Below are 17,215 nucleotides of genomic sequence, written 5' to 3' on the forward strand. Positions count from 1 at the left end.
GGCATCCTTGAGATCTAGGCGAGTACAAACTTTAGTCCTCGGTAGGAAGAGGCTAAGTAAGGTATAGGGGTTTGGAACAGTGGGGTGTAAAGTCACAGTAGCCTAGTTGACTAGCCTGAGATCTTGTACAGGCCTATAGTCCTGTCCTTCTTCCTTTTTGACTGGCAGGATCAGCATATTCCAAGCCGACTGGCACTCTACTAGAATGCCCGCTTGTTTCAATCTATTGATGTGGGGTAGTATGCTGGCCCAGGCCTCTACTGGTAGTGGGTACTGGCTCTTTCTAACCGGGATGGTACCTGGTTTGAGTTCTGTTATCACTGGGGCTTGATGTTTACCCAGCCTGGGGGAAGGCAGGGTTGTCTTCCGCCCAGACCTCAGGGAATAATTGAGTTAGCTCTCTCTCGTGCTCTTCTGGCCCACCTGGTTCTTCCTTCGGAGGCTCATACAACCTCCACTCATCCTGGGGTGGCATTGAGAAAGAGCAAATAAGTCATAGTGCCCATCCAGAAGGTGGGCCTCTCCTCAGTGGAGAAAGCCACTTCTGCTCCTAGTTTGGAAAGCAAGTCTCTTTCCAACAGGGGTACTGGGCACTCAGGAATGTAGAGGAATTCATGAATCACTTGGTGCGCCCCCCCATCTGACATTTTCTGGGCTGGCAAAACGATTTAATCATCTCTTCGCCTGATACCCCAGTTACAGTGGTAGTCTCTTTTTGGACAGTGGTGCCACAGGTTTTGTTACTACCGACAGTTCTGCTCCTGTATCCACCATGAAGTCAATGTTTTGGTCCCCCACTTTTAAGGTTACCATGGGCTCTCGGGGAGCTGGTATCTCTAAGCCCCAGCATCCCTATTTACTTTCCAAGTCAGCAAGCCCCACAACTGCGGGAGCTTCCTCTTCCTTCCTTGCCTTAGGGCATTCATTCTTCCAGTGGCCAAAAGCTTGGCACCCGGCACACTGCTTTGGCTGTAACGGGGACAGGGCCTCCGTTGGGACCAGTTGAAGGACTGTCCTGTCCCTGGGGCAGATGAGGTTTTCCGGAGGGCCCGAGATAGACTTTCCCGGAGCAGCAGCTAGCATTGCACATCTCGTCTGTTCTCTTTCGTTCCCTCCGGCTCTCCGGCAGAGTGGCAGAGCGCAGTCTCTGCTTAATGCCAACATCTCCCTCCCCTTCTTGTCAGTGCTCACTGGGAGAGGCAGGTATAGCTTGGGCAGTTCAGCTGGAGCCGGATCCTGGAAGTATTGGCTAGAGGCTTCTGTCACCGGGATCAGAGCCTGCCAAAACAGCGGCTCTACGAACTCTGGGAGAGCTGGCGCAAATGCAGTGGCTGCTGCAGGAACTTCACTTGGCTCTGGATTGGGCATCAAGGCGGCCTCCAGTCCAGGTGGAGCACTGGGAGGCAGGCGCGTCATTATCCAGTATGGGAGAGGGGTCAGGTCATCCCCGTCCAAATCCTGTCAGATCCCAGAGGGAGAAGGGGGATCGGCGTGTCTTCACCTGCCAGTCAGCACAGCCGAACCAGAATACCACGTGGTCCAAGACTTTCTCCCTTAAAGTCCATTCTGCCTTGGTGGGCTTGATCAGGTGCGGATGAAAACACAGATGGGTTAAATATCTCATGTCCCAGGCCATCTCTGGAAAAGCCAATTCATACTCACTTATGTATCCCCCCTCCTTCTAGCCTAACAATTCCGAGGGGGTCAAGAATTTCACAGCAGACAGGACACCTCCTTGGGGAAGGCAGAATACGGGCATACAAGGACGAGTTTCCTATCCTAAAATCTCCTGGCGGTCACTGGTAATAATTTTCCCTGAGACGGTGTGGACACACTTCCTAAATGACCTTCACAAATTCCCTTCCTAAGCCCTAGCACACTCGTTGACCTGTGTACCAAGCAATCACCGCCTCCTGCCTATCCTAACATCCCCTGGCGATTGCTTGGTAATAATTTTCCCCGAGACAGCGTGGACACATCTCCTAAATGACCTTCACAAATTTCCTTCCTAAACAGTAGCACGCTCGTCAGCCTGTGTACCAAGCAATCGCTGCCTGCCTATTCCAGGCTCCTGTGGGTCCGTGCCCCTTCCAGTCCCTCCCAGGGGGGTGATTAGGCCCCCTCTTCCACTCTGCCGGGTGGGTTCCTCCTCACCTGAGCGCTCAGTTCCTCTGCTGCCATCCACTACCTGCTAACGTGAAAGGTCCGGGCGTTGAGAAGCAGAATCCTTCCAGAAGGGTGAGGCGCCTCCCCCACTCTAGAAGATTCAAGCCACGAGGCCTCGGAGTAGTCCCAAATGGGACTTGTCTCCTCAAAGTGAGGAGTTTCCCGGCCAATGCACCAAATGTTGTAGCCACGCATTCCGGGAAACAAACTCATTCAGAAGGACAATGCAGATAGTGGAGTGTGGTTTATTACACCGGCGGGCCCAAGGCAGAGTCTCCTCTTAGCCAAGGACCCCGACCAGTTTTTGTGAAAACCTTATATACCCTAAGTGTACTTGCTCAAACCCACCTCCCCAAATTCCTTGAAACTAGTCTGGACAAGGTAAAAGAGAGATATGATCAAAGTTAACCTATGATTCACATGTCACAAGACTAGATAAACAGTGGATATTTACCAATAGGTCTATGGTCATATCCCAATAAATATAATGGAATTTACCACTTTGTTCTGTTACAGAGAGAATTAGCATATTCTTTTAGGCAACGGAGAGTCCAAGTACAAGTCCTGAGGCTCTTTTATCCGGGGGTCTGGTTTTCCATTGGTATGCCGTTTCTATAGATACCGAGCACAAAGTTCAGAGTCCATTGGGAGGGTGACCATGCGTGTAGCCTAATGTTCGCAGCCTGGCCTACGACGGAGTCCAGCTCTGTCTGTTTCCTCCTTCACTGCAAAAACAAACTTACTTGAGTATCCTTTTCATAATTAAACTTTACAATTATGTCACATAATTGGGATAGTTAAGAAATTTGGGATGGTCATGTATACACCGCAGTATTTAAAACGGATAACCAACAAGGACCTACTGAATAGTACAGGGAACTCTGCTCAATATTCCATAACAATGTAACTTTGAAAAAAATTTGAAAATGAATCAATACATGTATATGTATAACTGACTCACTTTGTTGTACACCTGAAACTAACACAAGATTGTTAATCAACTGTACTTCAATATAAAAAAAAAACAATTATGTGACATAACAAGGAACCATCTGGGAGGTGAGTCTTGGTAAACACCTCAATTAAAATGTCAAAATTCTAGTTTTGTTATCAGGACCACCAGATTTTTCAGAATTCCATACAATTTCTAGAATATAATAACAACACTTACCCATACCTTATAACCTAAGAAAGTTTTGACAGTGCTTCCCATGTAATTAAACATACCAAACAATTCTAGTTTAATCTCTTAGACATTTTGGGTTCTGGGCTCCTTTGTTACAAACCTGTCACACCTTTCCTTTTCCTGTATTAGTTTGTCCCTTATTTTCTTTCCTATTTAGAAATAACCAACTTCAGGACCATGTTACTTTTCCCCTTAACAAAATGCATTTTCATTTCTCATATCTTTCCTAGCATACTGAAATGTTTCACTTATTTTAGTGGCTTAAAATATATACATGTATGTAAGATACAGCTTTTCACCCTTCAAAGGGCTTCCTTGGTGGCTCAGTGGTAAAGAACTCACCTGCCGATGCAGAAGACGCGTGTTGGATCCCTGGGTGGGGAAGATCCCCCGCAGAAGGAAACGGCAACCACTCCAGTATTCTTGCCTGGAGAAATCTATGGACAGAGGAGCCTGGCGGGTACAGTCCATGGGGTCACAAAAGAGTCGGACGTGACCGAGCAACTAAATAACAACAGCCCTTAAGAACCCTGATCTCCAGCAAAAACAGAAGCAAGGACTTGTGATCATACCAGGGCTTCCTGATTGGAAAACTTATGTATTCTACAGCCTTCAGAAACACACGTCATCTCATCGAATAACTTCTGTCCTCAGTGTGGTGTCATATGTTTCTAACAAACCCAAACATATTTAGTTTTTCTCTCATAAAAAAGGGGGGTGAACTTAGACTTGTTTAGCAATTAGCAATTCAGAAAGTGACTCCCCATTATTTAACTTAACAAAACTTTCAAGTTGCCAAAATCTGGAGAGACTTTTTTTAAGTAGATTTCCTAAAACACTTATTCCCAAAGAGCTCAACTCCCAAAACTCTTATCTCAATTATATTTAACTTAAAGTTAAGTCATTGTATCAAGTTACTTTCCTTGCTCATGAATTGTGTAACAGAATTAATAAGATCTTATTAACTTTAAGTATAATAAAATTATAGTTGATGTCTCTTGAAACATGTCTGTATTAAGATTAACAAGCTTAAACTTTCAGACCAGATATTTAATACTGAGTATTTCCCAGATCACATGAACCTGAAATTCATTTGGGTAGGTGTCTTTTGTATTTTTAGTAAACACTTAATTTCTTTTAGGGCTTCCCGGGTGGCTCAGAGGTTAAAGCATCTGCCTCCAATGCAGGAGACCCAGGATCGATCCCTGGGTCAGGAAGATCCCCTGGAGAAGGAAATGACAACCCACTCCAGTCTTCTTGCCTGGAGAAACCCATGGACTGAGAAGCCTGGTTGGCTACAGTCCATGGGGTCACAAAGAGTCAGACACGACTGAGCGACTTCCCTTTCACTTTAGTTTCTTTTCAGCGAGTCACACAGCTCGTTTGCACATTGCTGCATAATTCTGATACTCTCTGTCGGTGAAGACGTGCCTCTGTGACAGACATCCACACAGAGACCTCAGTTTCCCTGCTGTCCCTCTTTCCTCTTCAGTCTCAGGAACTGTCAAAATGTGTACAGCTCAAAGGCACAGGAGGAGAAAAGCAGGTTCCTCTTAGAAAGCCACTTCTCACTGCACAGGCAAAAACCAGTTTTTACAACATAAGAGAGCCCCATTTGGCCATTTTCAAGGGGAGATCTCCTTCAGTACCCAAATAGCCAGTTCAGCTTAACCAACAGACAACTGTTGTTGTTCAGTCACTCAGTCGTGTCCGACTCTTTGTGACCCCATGGACCGCAGCACACCAGGCCTCCCTGTCCATCACCAACTCCCAGAGTTTACTCAAACTCATGTCCATTGAGTCAGTGATGCCATCCAACCATCTCATCCTCTGTCGTCCCCTTCTCCTCCCACCTTCAATCTTTCCCAGCATCAGGGTCTTTTCTAATTAGCTGACTCTTCACATCAGGTGGCCAAAGTACTGGAGCTTCAGCTTCAGCATAGTCCTTCCAATAAGTATTCAGGGTTGATTTCCCTTAGGACTGACTGGTTTGATGGAGTGCACTCACCCCCGCACTTCTAGATGAGCTTGCAGATGGCTCTGAAACAGACTTCAAACTAAGCGATCAGTTTCAAGGAGCGTCTTCGCCACATGCAGTTACCAGGGCCCTCTCAGGAGGTCTCTGAGAACACTTAATCCTTCCACTTACTCTCTTTCCTAATTAGCGGGGTCCCCCCTCAAACCAGGATGCAGATCACTAACAAGGGTCAAAACCAGGAAAAGAGAGCAGGGTGTGGACTCACATACTGAGACAGACAGACAGACACACACTCCTGAGACGATAAACAAACCCAGTCCAGAAGGCTCACTCGAATTCAGTGGCTTAAAAGCTAAGGAATTTCATGCTGTTCTGCTTCCCACTCACAGATTAGTTTCAGCTGCACTGCGGTGTCGTCATTTAGAGAGCCATTTGGGGCCATGTCTCCCTGGATCCCAAGGAATCTTGGAAAAAGCAGCGTTACAGTAAAATAACATTTTATTCCTATACGTGGGAGCATCACTGAAAACGACCCAGTTCTGTAAAACTCACCCCAGGAAACTCTGTGACGGAGCAGAACTCTGATGTCGCATTCTGCACACAGCCCGTGTCACCAGCAGTGTCAGGGCCTCTGGGGGTGGCACTGAGGTCAGGGTGCTGGCGTGTGGGGGCGGCGTGGGGACACACACGGAGCACAACGTCCAGGCCTGCAAAGGCCGGCGCCTGACGCTGCAACTGCACAGCAGTAAGAACAAGGCACACGCCAGGCCGAAGTTAGACGTGGCTGCCAGCCCACTCCCGTCGCTGTGAGGCCAGGCCCTGCTGAGGGAGGTGTGGCGTCTCCGCTCTGCGCAGGGGCTTCAGCCAGGGTCCCTCCGAGCTCTCTGGGTTCCCAGGTGTCAGAGTAAAACGACAAGTTTCTGAGTTTTTCACGTCACTAAACATGATCTAGCAAAACTGTGTATACACTGTATAGTTTAGTTATGGAAAAGAGGGAAGCTTTTATCTAGAAAGAGAAATATTGAATTAGTAAGCTCTCCCACTAGAGCAGAAGTTTAGTAAAGGGAGGTGAACTGAAAGCACCCACGGGGGTGTGTGCAGCACTCTTCTGGGTGAGCTGCAAACATGACTCGAACAACGAGAAATCTGTCGGACCTCCTGGGCTGCTGGCTCACTCGGACCCGCTCCCCTCCTCCTGGGGCTGCTCCCCCAGCTCTGGGTCCTGCCCACCTCACGCGGGCTCCATCAGATGGGCAGATCAGGTGAGAGCTTGGAGCCCTGAGGAGAGGACCCTGGGGGATGCGTGCAGGAGCCAGCCTCCTGCTCCAACCCCAGAGGGGCCCCCACCCCCACCCGACAGCTCCGCACCCCGTCCTGGGGCAGCCTCTGGCCTTTGTGAGGCACAGGGACTAGACTCCAAGGTGCACGTGCAGGAGGAAGAGGAGCCGGTCTTCCCATTGTGCTTCTTTAAACAGGGACGCATTGAAAGGAAACGTCAGCCCGTCAGCCCATCGCCAGACCAGCCCTGATGCCGGCTGACCCTGCATGGCGCCCGGCCACACCCATGTGGCTTTGCCACAGGGCTGACTCTCACCCCTGAACTGTTAACACTGCCCTTCCTGGTGGACCCTGCGCCTGTCCTGGACAGGCAGACATGGCCACTCAGTGCTCTGCAAACCGGGGATGCACCTGGGCCCGATAGCCAGGGTCAGCGGGGTGCTACTGTGCTGCACACAGTTCACGGGCCTCAGCTGCGAGGCTGCTGCCCAGCGGGCCACCACCCAAGCCTCAGGCCCTGCTGTGAAGATGGATGGTGCCAACTCCCCAGCAGGGTTCATGCCAAAGAGCGAGGCACCCTCGGCATCCAGCGCTGTGACTGTGAAAGCCTCAGAAGCCAGAACAGCAACACCGGCAGAGCCGAGCGAGGGGACGCTCGGGGTGGAGAAGAGCAAACGCTGTCAGGCAGCAGAGGCACCGGGATGCTGGGTCATCATCTCAGGAGGCTCCTTCTGCCCGAATGCCAGGCTGTGTCTTCCCAGGAAGTTGGTCGGGGTGGAGCCAACACCAGCTTGGCTGGGACAGGATGCAGAGACTGAACCCGGAAGGTCAAAGTCCCAGTGAGGGTTACGTGGGAATCAAGCTGACCTTTTCAGATCTTAACCTGAGTTTTGAGCACGTGAAGACTTATCATCACAGCTGCATCTCCAAGATGGAAAACCTCTGCAGCAAGGTGAACCGCACTGAGAGATACACAGGGACGTGCCTTTAGGTTCTGTGAACTGAGGTCACTTGATTCAAGTTCTGGGTGGTGGAAACAGCCTCGGCCCCCAGGGTCTCTGCCAGGGGAAGAAGCCCCAGGAGGAACGCGGTTTGCTGGGTGTGTTTAAAGTTGAAACCGACTCTCCAGTTGAGGCAAGCAGGTGTTAACCTCCTGACCTGTGTGCGCCCCCCACCCCCGCGCTCCCCAGGGCACATGAGACTCTCACGACCAATAAACGTGTTCTCCAAAAACACTCAAGGGCACTTCCAACAGATACAAGCTTTTCATTTTAATTGCACATTCGTGGCAAGAAAAAGATGTCAGCACTGTCAGTCAAACTGTGGGGCCAACACGTGAGGGTGGCAGCCTGCAGCCCAGCACCGCCAGGTGGGTGCCCCCGACGGCTCCCTGACTCGAAACCCACAGCGATTAGGAGTAACGGGCTGGCTGCACACCTGGTTAAAAGCAGCTCTCACATCCAGACAAGTGATTACTCTCATCTCCCTCCAGTGTCAGCAGAGCCTCACAAAGGGGAAGCAAAATTCTCGCTTGGATAAGCTTCGCCGGGGAGACGCTCCCTCGGCGGGTGTTGGGGTAATGACCTGCGGGCCTTCTCTCCTGCCCACATGAGCATGGCCGTGAGCAGGTCGCAGGGACGCCTCGGGGGCTGCCCCACAGCCCTCCTGGGGAGACCGCACACAGGCCGGGCAGGACGCTGTCCCTGGGCACGTCCGCTTGGGGCCATCCGGCGCCACGCGGCCGGCACGCACGCCTGGGGGTTGGTGTTGGGGGGCGGCCGTAGGCCGCGGGCTGGGGCTCGAGGCTGCTACCTGGCCTTCTTGGGCTGCGCTGGCCCGTTGGGGGGGCCAGGCGCGAAGTTCCAGTCCACGGGGTTGAGCAGCTGCTGCGTCTTCTTGCGGGTCCAGTAGGGGTTGATGAGCAGCGTGAGGAGGGCCAGGCCGACCACGAAGAGCGCCAGGTGCGGCGGGAAGAGGCTGTGGGCCAGGCCGGCCCAGTGGCCCAGGCAGACCCACCACATGTGGTAGGTGAGCACCATGCGGCAGTGGAACAGGTGCACCATGGCCCACTGGTTCAGCCTCCAGAGCCGAGAGTTCGCGCAGCCGGCCTGTCGGGCGCAGAGAGGGGTCAGGGGCGGGGCCGCGGGCCTCGTGCCGCCCGCCCCGCCCACAGCCGCCCTCCCTGGGACTGCCCCCCCTCCAGCCCCCCCTCCCCCCCCCCCCCTCCCCGGGTCCTGCACACACTACACACAGCCAGTGACCAGGCGACGCTGGGAGACCTGTCCATCACCTGTGACCAACCTCCCCAGGCCCCGGGATGAGATGTGACCCCATTTGTCTTCTGGCACTGTCACCCCAGCAGCCCATGGACACAAGCCCAAGTGAACATGCCCTAAAATTATTCCAAATTCACAGAAAAACTAGCTGTAGCCACAACCCAACAGGGAATCTGAAGACTCTGCACAGCAGACCGGGCACACAGAGATAGGCCTTCATGGCTTGTGGTGGGGATCTCGCTGCACCAGGACGGCCCGCACACCTCAGACCCACAAGCTTGTGCACCCCGGCCTCTCCTCGCCGCTCTGGGCCACACTGGGGCTGGGGCTCGTCCTGGGCCCCCTCCCAGGGGAGGGCCCGTCTGGAATGTGCAGGAGGAGAAGGGCCCGGGGAGGTGCTGCCGCGGGCCAGGCAGCTGCCCGGTGACCCTGGGAACAGGGAGGGACACGGACACTGACCTCTGGAGGGACCACACTGTAACAGAGGAAGACCCTAACCTCTCAGAGCTGCAGAAGGTGTTCACACAGCTCTGACACGGACAGACGAGAAGCAACGGGACCCGTGACCCAGGGCCAACTTAAAACAGTGGGAAAACAGAAGTTTCTTCCTTGTCTGAAGTACTGTGAACTTCCAAAAATAACTTCACAGAAAATTTGAGTTGCCTGCTGTTTCTAGGCCAGACATGACCGTGTCCTCTTCTACTACCAGGGATGTTTAAATCATCTGCAGATAATACCCAGAGAAACACCCTATTTATTCCAGCAGTTTTAAATATTAAAAACTCTATTTACATTAGCTTCTACCAAGCCTAGGCTAAGAAATGAGTGTGAAGAAAAGCAGAAGGACAAGGCAGAGAGAAACAGCAGGAAGCGGGGAGCCCAGGATTCCCTAACAGGATCCCAGGAGCCCAGGTCTTTGGAAAAAGTCTTGGATGAATTGGGGCACACATGTTCTCGGATGGAAAACATTCAAAAGGCATTACATTCTTCCCTCCTAGAATCCATCCAGATTTAGTCTAAATAAGAGAATACCTCCCTCCATATTTTATCGCTTTAAAATAACTCTAAATAATTCCACCCATGCAGTAAATGCACCAGGAGGGCTGAAGGTGCCTCAGTAAAGGATGAAATGTGGGGACGCTTCAGAAATAAGGTGATTGCAGTGCAAGAAATAAACAACACAAAATGAGAAGTAAGTAAAATATACGGAGAGCTGATACTGGGCAGCATTTTGACTCCCCAGGGAAAGGATGGATGATGTAATTACATCAGGATGCTTGCTCGCTTCCTGGGAAATCCAATGGGATCTCACTTCCCACCTTACTTAAAAATACTTTTTTTCAAATGGATGAAATGTCAATATTTCAAAGAAAAAGAAAACCACAGAGTACTAGGGAAACAACACAGTTCTATAGAAACAGTTTTATACCCAGTGTGGGGGCAGGCATTCTCCACTTGATGTCAGTCAGAATCATGACTCACACAAGTAAAATTCCTTACACTGTACGATCAGACAGAAAAGTGCAAACACCAAAACATGTAAGGTTTGAGGCTTTCAATGAGAGAGTCCTTACATGAGAAAGATTTAGCCTTTGCCTTGGCCCAAGGACGTTAAATGTACAAACTGCAGAGTGGGGACGAGAGCTAAGCGTGCCCTGGGGTGCACACACGAAGTGCAGAGTGAGTTGCGGATGCTTGGGGGACGGGGGGCCACTGCTCATCCTTTCCACCCAAGAGGCCAGCAAGCCATCTTCCACCCACTGAGTGGTCTCCTCCAAAGTTCACTAAATGTCCTCTTTCCCACGGTTTCCCCACGTGCTGAAAGCAGTCATCTTAAATCACTAACGTCTACACCAGAAGCATGAACTTTTACTCCTACAATAATTGCATTAAGTTCAGAAAACTCCAAGCTTGAGAACTGAGCATTTTTGCTCTTACTCAGGCACTAAAATTTTTGCATTCATCATCACCAAATGCTCTGAGAAAAGCTGGGTCAGTAACAATCTGAGACTGAACCATGCAAGGTTCCTTTGTCTAGCTTGGGTCCCAGCAAGTAGTGTGCCTAGTATATATTTATACATAAATTCACTGTTTTTTTTTTTAATATCAATTCATCTACACCTGGATTAGTGTCTCTGTGGATGAACCAGCTTAGATGTATGAGTGTGTAATTTATTTATTATTATTTCTAAACAGCATTTCAGAACCAAACTGAAGGAGGAAACAGAAGCATGAGCCCATCTGGGGTGTAAACTACATCACACGGTGGTGACGTCCGGTCCTGACACCGCCTGCATCTCATCAAACCAGAGTCCACGGCGAGAGTGCCTGGACCCCGAAGCCCTACAAAGCAAGAACTCGGCAGCTTTATGAAAGGCTTAGAGGGGTTTCAGCATCTGAGTGGCATTTACTCCCAAGGCTCAACAGGACCTGAACTAGAACTAGTCTACCTGGACACACTGGCTCTGAGCTGTCCTAGCTGAGGGGACAGCTTTGCTGTGGGGCCGCTGGCCACGTGGTGAACACAGCAAGGCTGCAAGAAGGGGGTCCTATCCCCAGACCCCCCTTTTTCATCTCCATCCTAAGTGAATGGCATCCAAACACTTCAGAGGGAAAAGACCCCAAACAAAGTGCCTCCCTCTGGGATCCCCCCCACAGCTGGGGTCTGTCTGCTTCCTGAGGAGGGGGGCCGCCCCACCTCGGGAGGAGCTGCCAAAGACCCCCTCCCCAGTGCCTGACGTGTGAGGGGCGCTGGGGGAGGCCTGTGTGAGCTGCAGGCCACAGGCAAACTCCGTCGTGAGGAATCAGGGACCCACGGAAAGGGCCCTGCCGCCACGACAGGCCCCCAGGAGCGACAGGACGGTCCATGTCCCACAGCACCCTGGGGTCAGGAGGAGACCCCAGCTCCCTGCTTCACGCCGAAGAGGGAGGGGCTGGGGCATCCAGCACCCCAACTTGTGAGCAGACAAAAGCCACAGCCTCCACCCTCCCCCAGGAGGATGCTGACAAGAAGGCCCAGGGCCTGGGCTGGGCCGATTGATCGCGATCTGGGAAGAGGTCAGCTCCGTCTGACGCACAGACTCCAACAGAGGCCCGGAGATGAGGCACAACATTTCACTCCACACAGAGGGACAAGACCCATCCCCAGCCCTGCTGAGGGGAGTCCCTGGGACTGGCACAGGATGCTCCCCGGGGGCAGGAGGACACACGGACAGAGTGGGACACTGGGCTTCCCTGGTGGCCCAGGCGCTGGGAATCCGCCTGCCAGTGCAGGGACAGGGCTTGATCCTGGGTCCGGGACCCCACACGCAGAGCAGTGAAGCCCACGTGCCACAGCTCCTGAGCCTGAGTGCCCTGGAGCTCATGGTCTGCAACAGGAGAAGCCACGGCGAGGAGAAGCCACGGCGACGAGAAGCCCGACATGGCAACCAGAGAGGGCCTGTGTGCTGCAGCAAAGACCCCGTGCGGCCAAGAGAAACACACGGTTTATAAAAATGGAACGTTAGTGAACAGATGAAATATAAACAAAGTCCCAACGGAAACCAAGGAGCTGAAGAACACAATAACTGAACTGGAAACTCACCAGGGAGGTCCCAGTCACCTACAGGTTCAGTGTAAGGTACGTCAGGTCCTCAGTCGAGACCGACTCTTTGCAAGCCCCTGGACTGTAGCCCACCAGGCTCCTCTGTCCATGGGACTCTCCAGGCAAGAATTTTGGAGTGAGTTACCTTTTCCTTCTTCAGGGGATCTTCCCGACCCAGGGATCGAACTCAGATCTCCCGCACGGCAGGCAGATTCTTTACCATCTGAGCCACATGGCAGGTGTACAGTGTAACCCCTGCCAAAACGCCAAGGGCATTTGTAACAACAATAAAAATCTAAAGTTCACACGAAACCACAGAGGACCCCAAATACCCAAATCAACCTTCAAAGAAAAGAACAAGGCTGGAGACACCGCATCTTCTGACGAACATTACACCAAAAACAAAGGCAACGGAAACATAAACAACCGGGACGGCAAACTAAAAATTTCTTCAAAGCAAAGGAAACAACAGAGTGAAAAGGCAACCTACAAAGTGGGAGAAAATATTTGCCAACCATATGTCTAATAAGAGATTAATCTTGAACATATGAACTCCAGGCATTCCCTGGTGGCTCAGTGGTAAAGAATGCCGCCTGCCACTGCAGGAGACACAGGCTTGACCCCTGATCCAGGAAGACCCCACGTGCTGCACAGCAATTATGCCCTTGAGCAACACCTACTGAGCCTACACTCTGGAGCCCAGGAGTCGCAGCTACCGAGCCCACGAGCCCCAGGGCCCACGAGCCGAAACAAGAGAAGCCTGCCACCGCAACTGGAGGGAAGACCCTGTTCTCTGCAACGAGAGGAAAGTCAGTGAGCAGCAACGAAGACCCAGCACAGCCAAAAATAAATAGATAAATACATAAAATTGTTTTTTAAAACAGGACTACAACTCAACAGTAAAAAATAACAAAGACTCTGATTGAAACGTGGGCCAAGGACTTGAACGGTTTTCCAAAGATGACATACCAATGGCCCACAGACAGATGAAATGAAAACATGCTCCCTGTCACCAGTCATCAGGGAAAAACAAGACCGAAGGCAATGAGCCAACAGCCAAGAAATAAAGAAAGCATACACTGCTGAGGACATGGAGAACCTCGAACTCTGCACTGCTGGTGGGAACACAGAATGTGCAGCCACTGTGGGGAACAGCGCGGGGGGGTTTGTTTCTAAAACCGGAACTGCCTTAGGGCCCAGTAAAGGAACCGAAACCAGGATCTGGAAGGGCCTCAGCGCCCCTGAGTTCACCGCAGCGCGAGTCACAGTGACTGAGGCTGAAGCACCCCCGACCGCTCCCTGACGGACGGCGGGCGAGGAGAACGCGCTCACACTCGTAACGGGAAACCCTCCAGCCCGAGAAAAGGAGGGAGCTCTTCAGTGTGCAACAGCACGGCCGGACCCGGAGGACGTTCACCCAGTGACACAAACCAGGACAGGAGAGACGGCACAAGTGCATGTGGACGAGGCATCCAGCAGCCCTAAGTCAAACGGTGGAGGGCGGCTGCCGGGGGTGGCAGGGAGGCAGCGGGGAGGTACCCATCAACAGGCAGCAGGCTTCAAATCAAACAGGACGAGTAAGCTCCAGAAACCTGCTGCACACGTGTCCTACGGCTGACAATGCTGTGCTGGCCACGAAGATGTGTGTAAAATAATGCAACGTGAAATAAAACCTTCAAGAGACACACAGAAAAAGCACATTTTCAAGGGCTTACGAATACTGTCTACTGAGACCTCCCTGGCGGTCCAGGTTAAAATTGCACTTTCCAAGGCAGGGGACACGGGTTTGATCCCACTCGCCAGGGGGCGTCTGCAACTAAACCCGTGAGCCGCAACTCCTGAGCCACAGCGCCACCATGAAGACGCGACACAGGAACCAAGTGAGCATCTACCGAAAGCCCTGTCCACCACGGCAGACACGACATCCAGCACGTCTTCTTTTGCCATGGCTGGAAGCCTGCTGAAAATTATTAAAATGCAATTCGATCAGAATGAGCTTCCTACTGCCTTTAAGCTCTAACCCAGCCTGGGGACAGCACAGGCCACAAGGGGCCAGCAGCAGAGGCGTCAGGGTTGAAGCGACTGCGGCCAGGCGCAGAGGCTATGGAGGAACAGACCGAGCAGGTGTGGGGGGCCTACCTTCAGCAGCATCCAGGAGATGCAGGTGAAGGGCGTGCTCATCTCCAGGAGCAGCGTGACCATGGGCAGGTAGTGGCCGGCTTGGAGGTTGACCGCAGACCCGAGAAACCCCAGGAAAGCGAAGAGGTGGTGCACAGCCAGGAAGCCGTCGAAGGTGTGGAAGAGCGCATTGGACACATGAAGGGCGAGGTTCTCGAAGAAGAAGAAGCCGGTCGCCGTGGTGATGTGGAACCAGCACCAGTCCTGCTGGCCGAGTGCCTTGTCGGCCTGGAGCACGGGGTCCAGCAGCAGCGCCCACAGCCCCGCCGCGGTGCCCTGGATGCCGAAGACCGCACGTGTGGCCGCCAGGTTCCAGAAGACCTGCTCGCGGGCCGCCAGCGAGCGGTAGGTGGCGTTCAGGGAGGAGGACAGCCGGTGGCAGACCACGAAGACGCCCAGGTAGAAGGCACAGCCGGCGGCCACCAGCACCCCGCGGACCCGCCCGGAGGTGTAGTCCAGGTCAAGGGCACCAGCGCCCAGGAGGCTCATGCTGCCCATGTCGTCTCAGCCAGGCCGGGGTCCACACGCTGCACCAGGGCCACAGCCCCCGGACCCTCATGCGCCCGTCCTCACCCTGGGGAAGAACAGAGCCTGACCTTCTGCTGGCCGCGCCCGTGCCAGGAAGACGGTCACAGCACGGGCAACAAGCCCCCACCTTGTGCTCCTGCATCTGGGTGACACACACACAGCAAGAAAGCTTCCACTGGAGGGAAAGACGCACAAGAGACAGGGACATGACAGACGGAGGGGTGTGGACGGGGCAGGGAAAGACACTGGCCCGGCTCATCTGTGTGTGCACGTCTATGCGTGCATCTCTGTGTGTACATCTGTGTGTGCGTGTATCTCTGTGTGTAATCTGTATGTCTATCTATGTGTGTACATCTATGTGTGTGTATCTCTGATCCCTGTGCATATGTGTATGTGTGCACACATCTGTGTGTGTGTATCTCTGTGTGTGTACATCTGTGTGCATGTATCTCTCTGTATGTACATCTGTATGTTTATCTGTGTGTATACATCTGTGTGTGCATGTATCTCTCTGATCTCTGTGCATACGTGTATCTCTGTGTGTGTGTACATCTATGTGTGTACACATCTGTGTGTATCTCTGTGTACATCTATGTGTGCGTGTATCTGTGTACACCTGTGTGTACATCTATGTATGTACACATCTGTGTGTGTGTATATATCTATATTTCTGTCTACTGTGATGTTCTGACATCTGGACTCCCTAGACACCACCCTACTAGCCAAGGGCCCACCAGGAGCCGCCCATGACCTGTGCCAACCCCCCCGGCCAGGCCCAGCCTCTGCCACCTGCCCTATCCCCCGGGAGAGGACACCCCTCTGCCTGGATCACCCCGGCCGTGTGCCTGGCAGCTCAGAACACCCCTGTCGCCCAAAGCCCAGAGAAATCACTAGAACAGGCCAGTCTCGTGTTCACCCCACCCTGCCTGCCTTTCCCAGCAAACCCCAGGACAGGCCGTGGCCTCCATTCCACTCTGTCCTGCCCTCTGCCCTCTGAGCCCCGGGCCCCACCTCCAGGCCCTGTGAGCACCACGGGCTTTGTTGTCCTCCGTGGCCACACCTGCCTGACCCTCTCAGAACAGAGCCCGGAGCCATCTGGTCCCGCAGTGGTCAGCTTCCAGCCAAACTGGGTGAGGACCAGCTCCGACAGGAGTGGGCCGGGCAGATGGAAGGAAGCCTCACCGTCCAGAGCCAGGCTCCACACAGGGGCCGTGCGACCCTAAGCTCTGCTGAAAGGCAGCCCCTCCCGAGCCTTCATCCTGTCCGCCCCCTCCCTTCACACGTCCCCCTGGCACTGCACTCCGAGCCAGCACCTCACTTCATGGAGCTCTGTCTTGAAATGGGGGTTCCCCTTCCCCTGTGACCCTGAAAAGCTCTGACTAAACAACTCGAGCTCTACAGGGGAGTGGCCTGTACAGAGGCCTCTTCTCCAAGGCTGGCGGACCCTGGGGCCCCGGGACTAAAGAACCAGGAACAGGGCGGTAGGTTCTGACCCCGGCTCCACAGTTTAGGAGAGGGAACCCAGGAGCCGGAGTCTGACTGCAGGATGGAGGTCGGCGGAGAGGAGGGCAGGAGCCGATGTGGGGCTGCTGGCTGGGGGTCTGCCCGGCTCATGGGACCGCGGATTCCCAGGAGCCAGGTGAGCCCAGGCCGCTCCACAGACCTCTGACCGCCACGTCCAGGCCCTCAGAGCGGGGCCAGGGGCTCAGACCACCTGAGGACTCACCTGTTCCTTTCAATCACGCAGGGCGCCCCGGGCACCTGCCCAGGGCCTGCCCTCACTGCCCTGAAGGGCCAGCTGCGGGCATGTCTGACATGCCCAGGTGCCCTAAGCAGGTACAGAACCACTGAACATGCCCAGTGCCCCCAGCTCTAGGGCCCTGCGACTCTGAGAAGCAGTGGTTTAGTGGCTTCCTTTTCCTAACCAAGTAAATGCAACTGAAAGCGTGTGAACGTCTCCTGTGTGCTGCAGGTGGTTTTAACTGTGAGCCAAGTTAAAAACCAAACCAAACCCAGTCATCCTGGAGAGAAAGCCCGGAACA

General features: G+C 53.2%; 1 protein-coding gene and 1 non-coding gene across 7 annotated transcripts in view; one reads left to right on the forward strand and one right to left on the reverse strand.

Annotated features, from left to right (window-relative positions):
* The first annotated feature begins 4,497 nt into the window (after positions 1–4,497).
* TRNAW-CCA (transfer RNA tryptophan (anticodon CCA)) lies at positions 4,498–4,569 on the forward strand. Its single transcript has one exon. It is a non-coding gene; the product is annotated as a tRNA-Trp (tRNA).
* A 3,290-nt stretch (positions 4,570–7,859) lies between these two features.
* Positions 7,860–17,215, reverse strand: part of CLN8 (CLN8 transmembrane ER and ERGIC protein) — a 57,274-nt gene continuing 47,918 nt past the window's right edge. For all 6 annotated transcript variants that reach the window (XM_070364342.1, XM_070364343.1, XM_070364341.1 and 3 more), the window contains 2 exons: positions 14,607–15,219; positions 7,860–8,716 (listed from right to left, as the gene is read on the reverse strand). In XM_070364342.1, coding sequence (XP_070220443.1) covers positions 8,417–8,716; positions 14,607–15,143 — 837 coding nt within the window. In that variant the 5' untranslated portion in view covers positions 15,144–15,219 and the 3' untranslated portion in view covers positions 7,860–8,416. The remainder of the gene's footprint in view (positions 8,717–14,606; positions 15,220–17,215) is intronic.

The sequence above is a fragment of the Bos mutus genome, chromosome 27 (assembly GCF_027580195.1).
Source record: "Bos mutus isolate GX-2022 chromosome 27, NWIPB_WYAK_1.1, whole genome shotgun sequence".
Classification (NCBI taxonomy): Eukaryota; Metazoa; Chordata; class Mammalia; order Artiodactyla; family Bovidae; genus Bos; species Bos mutus.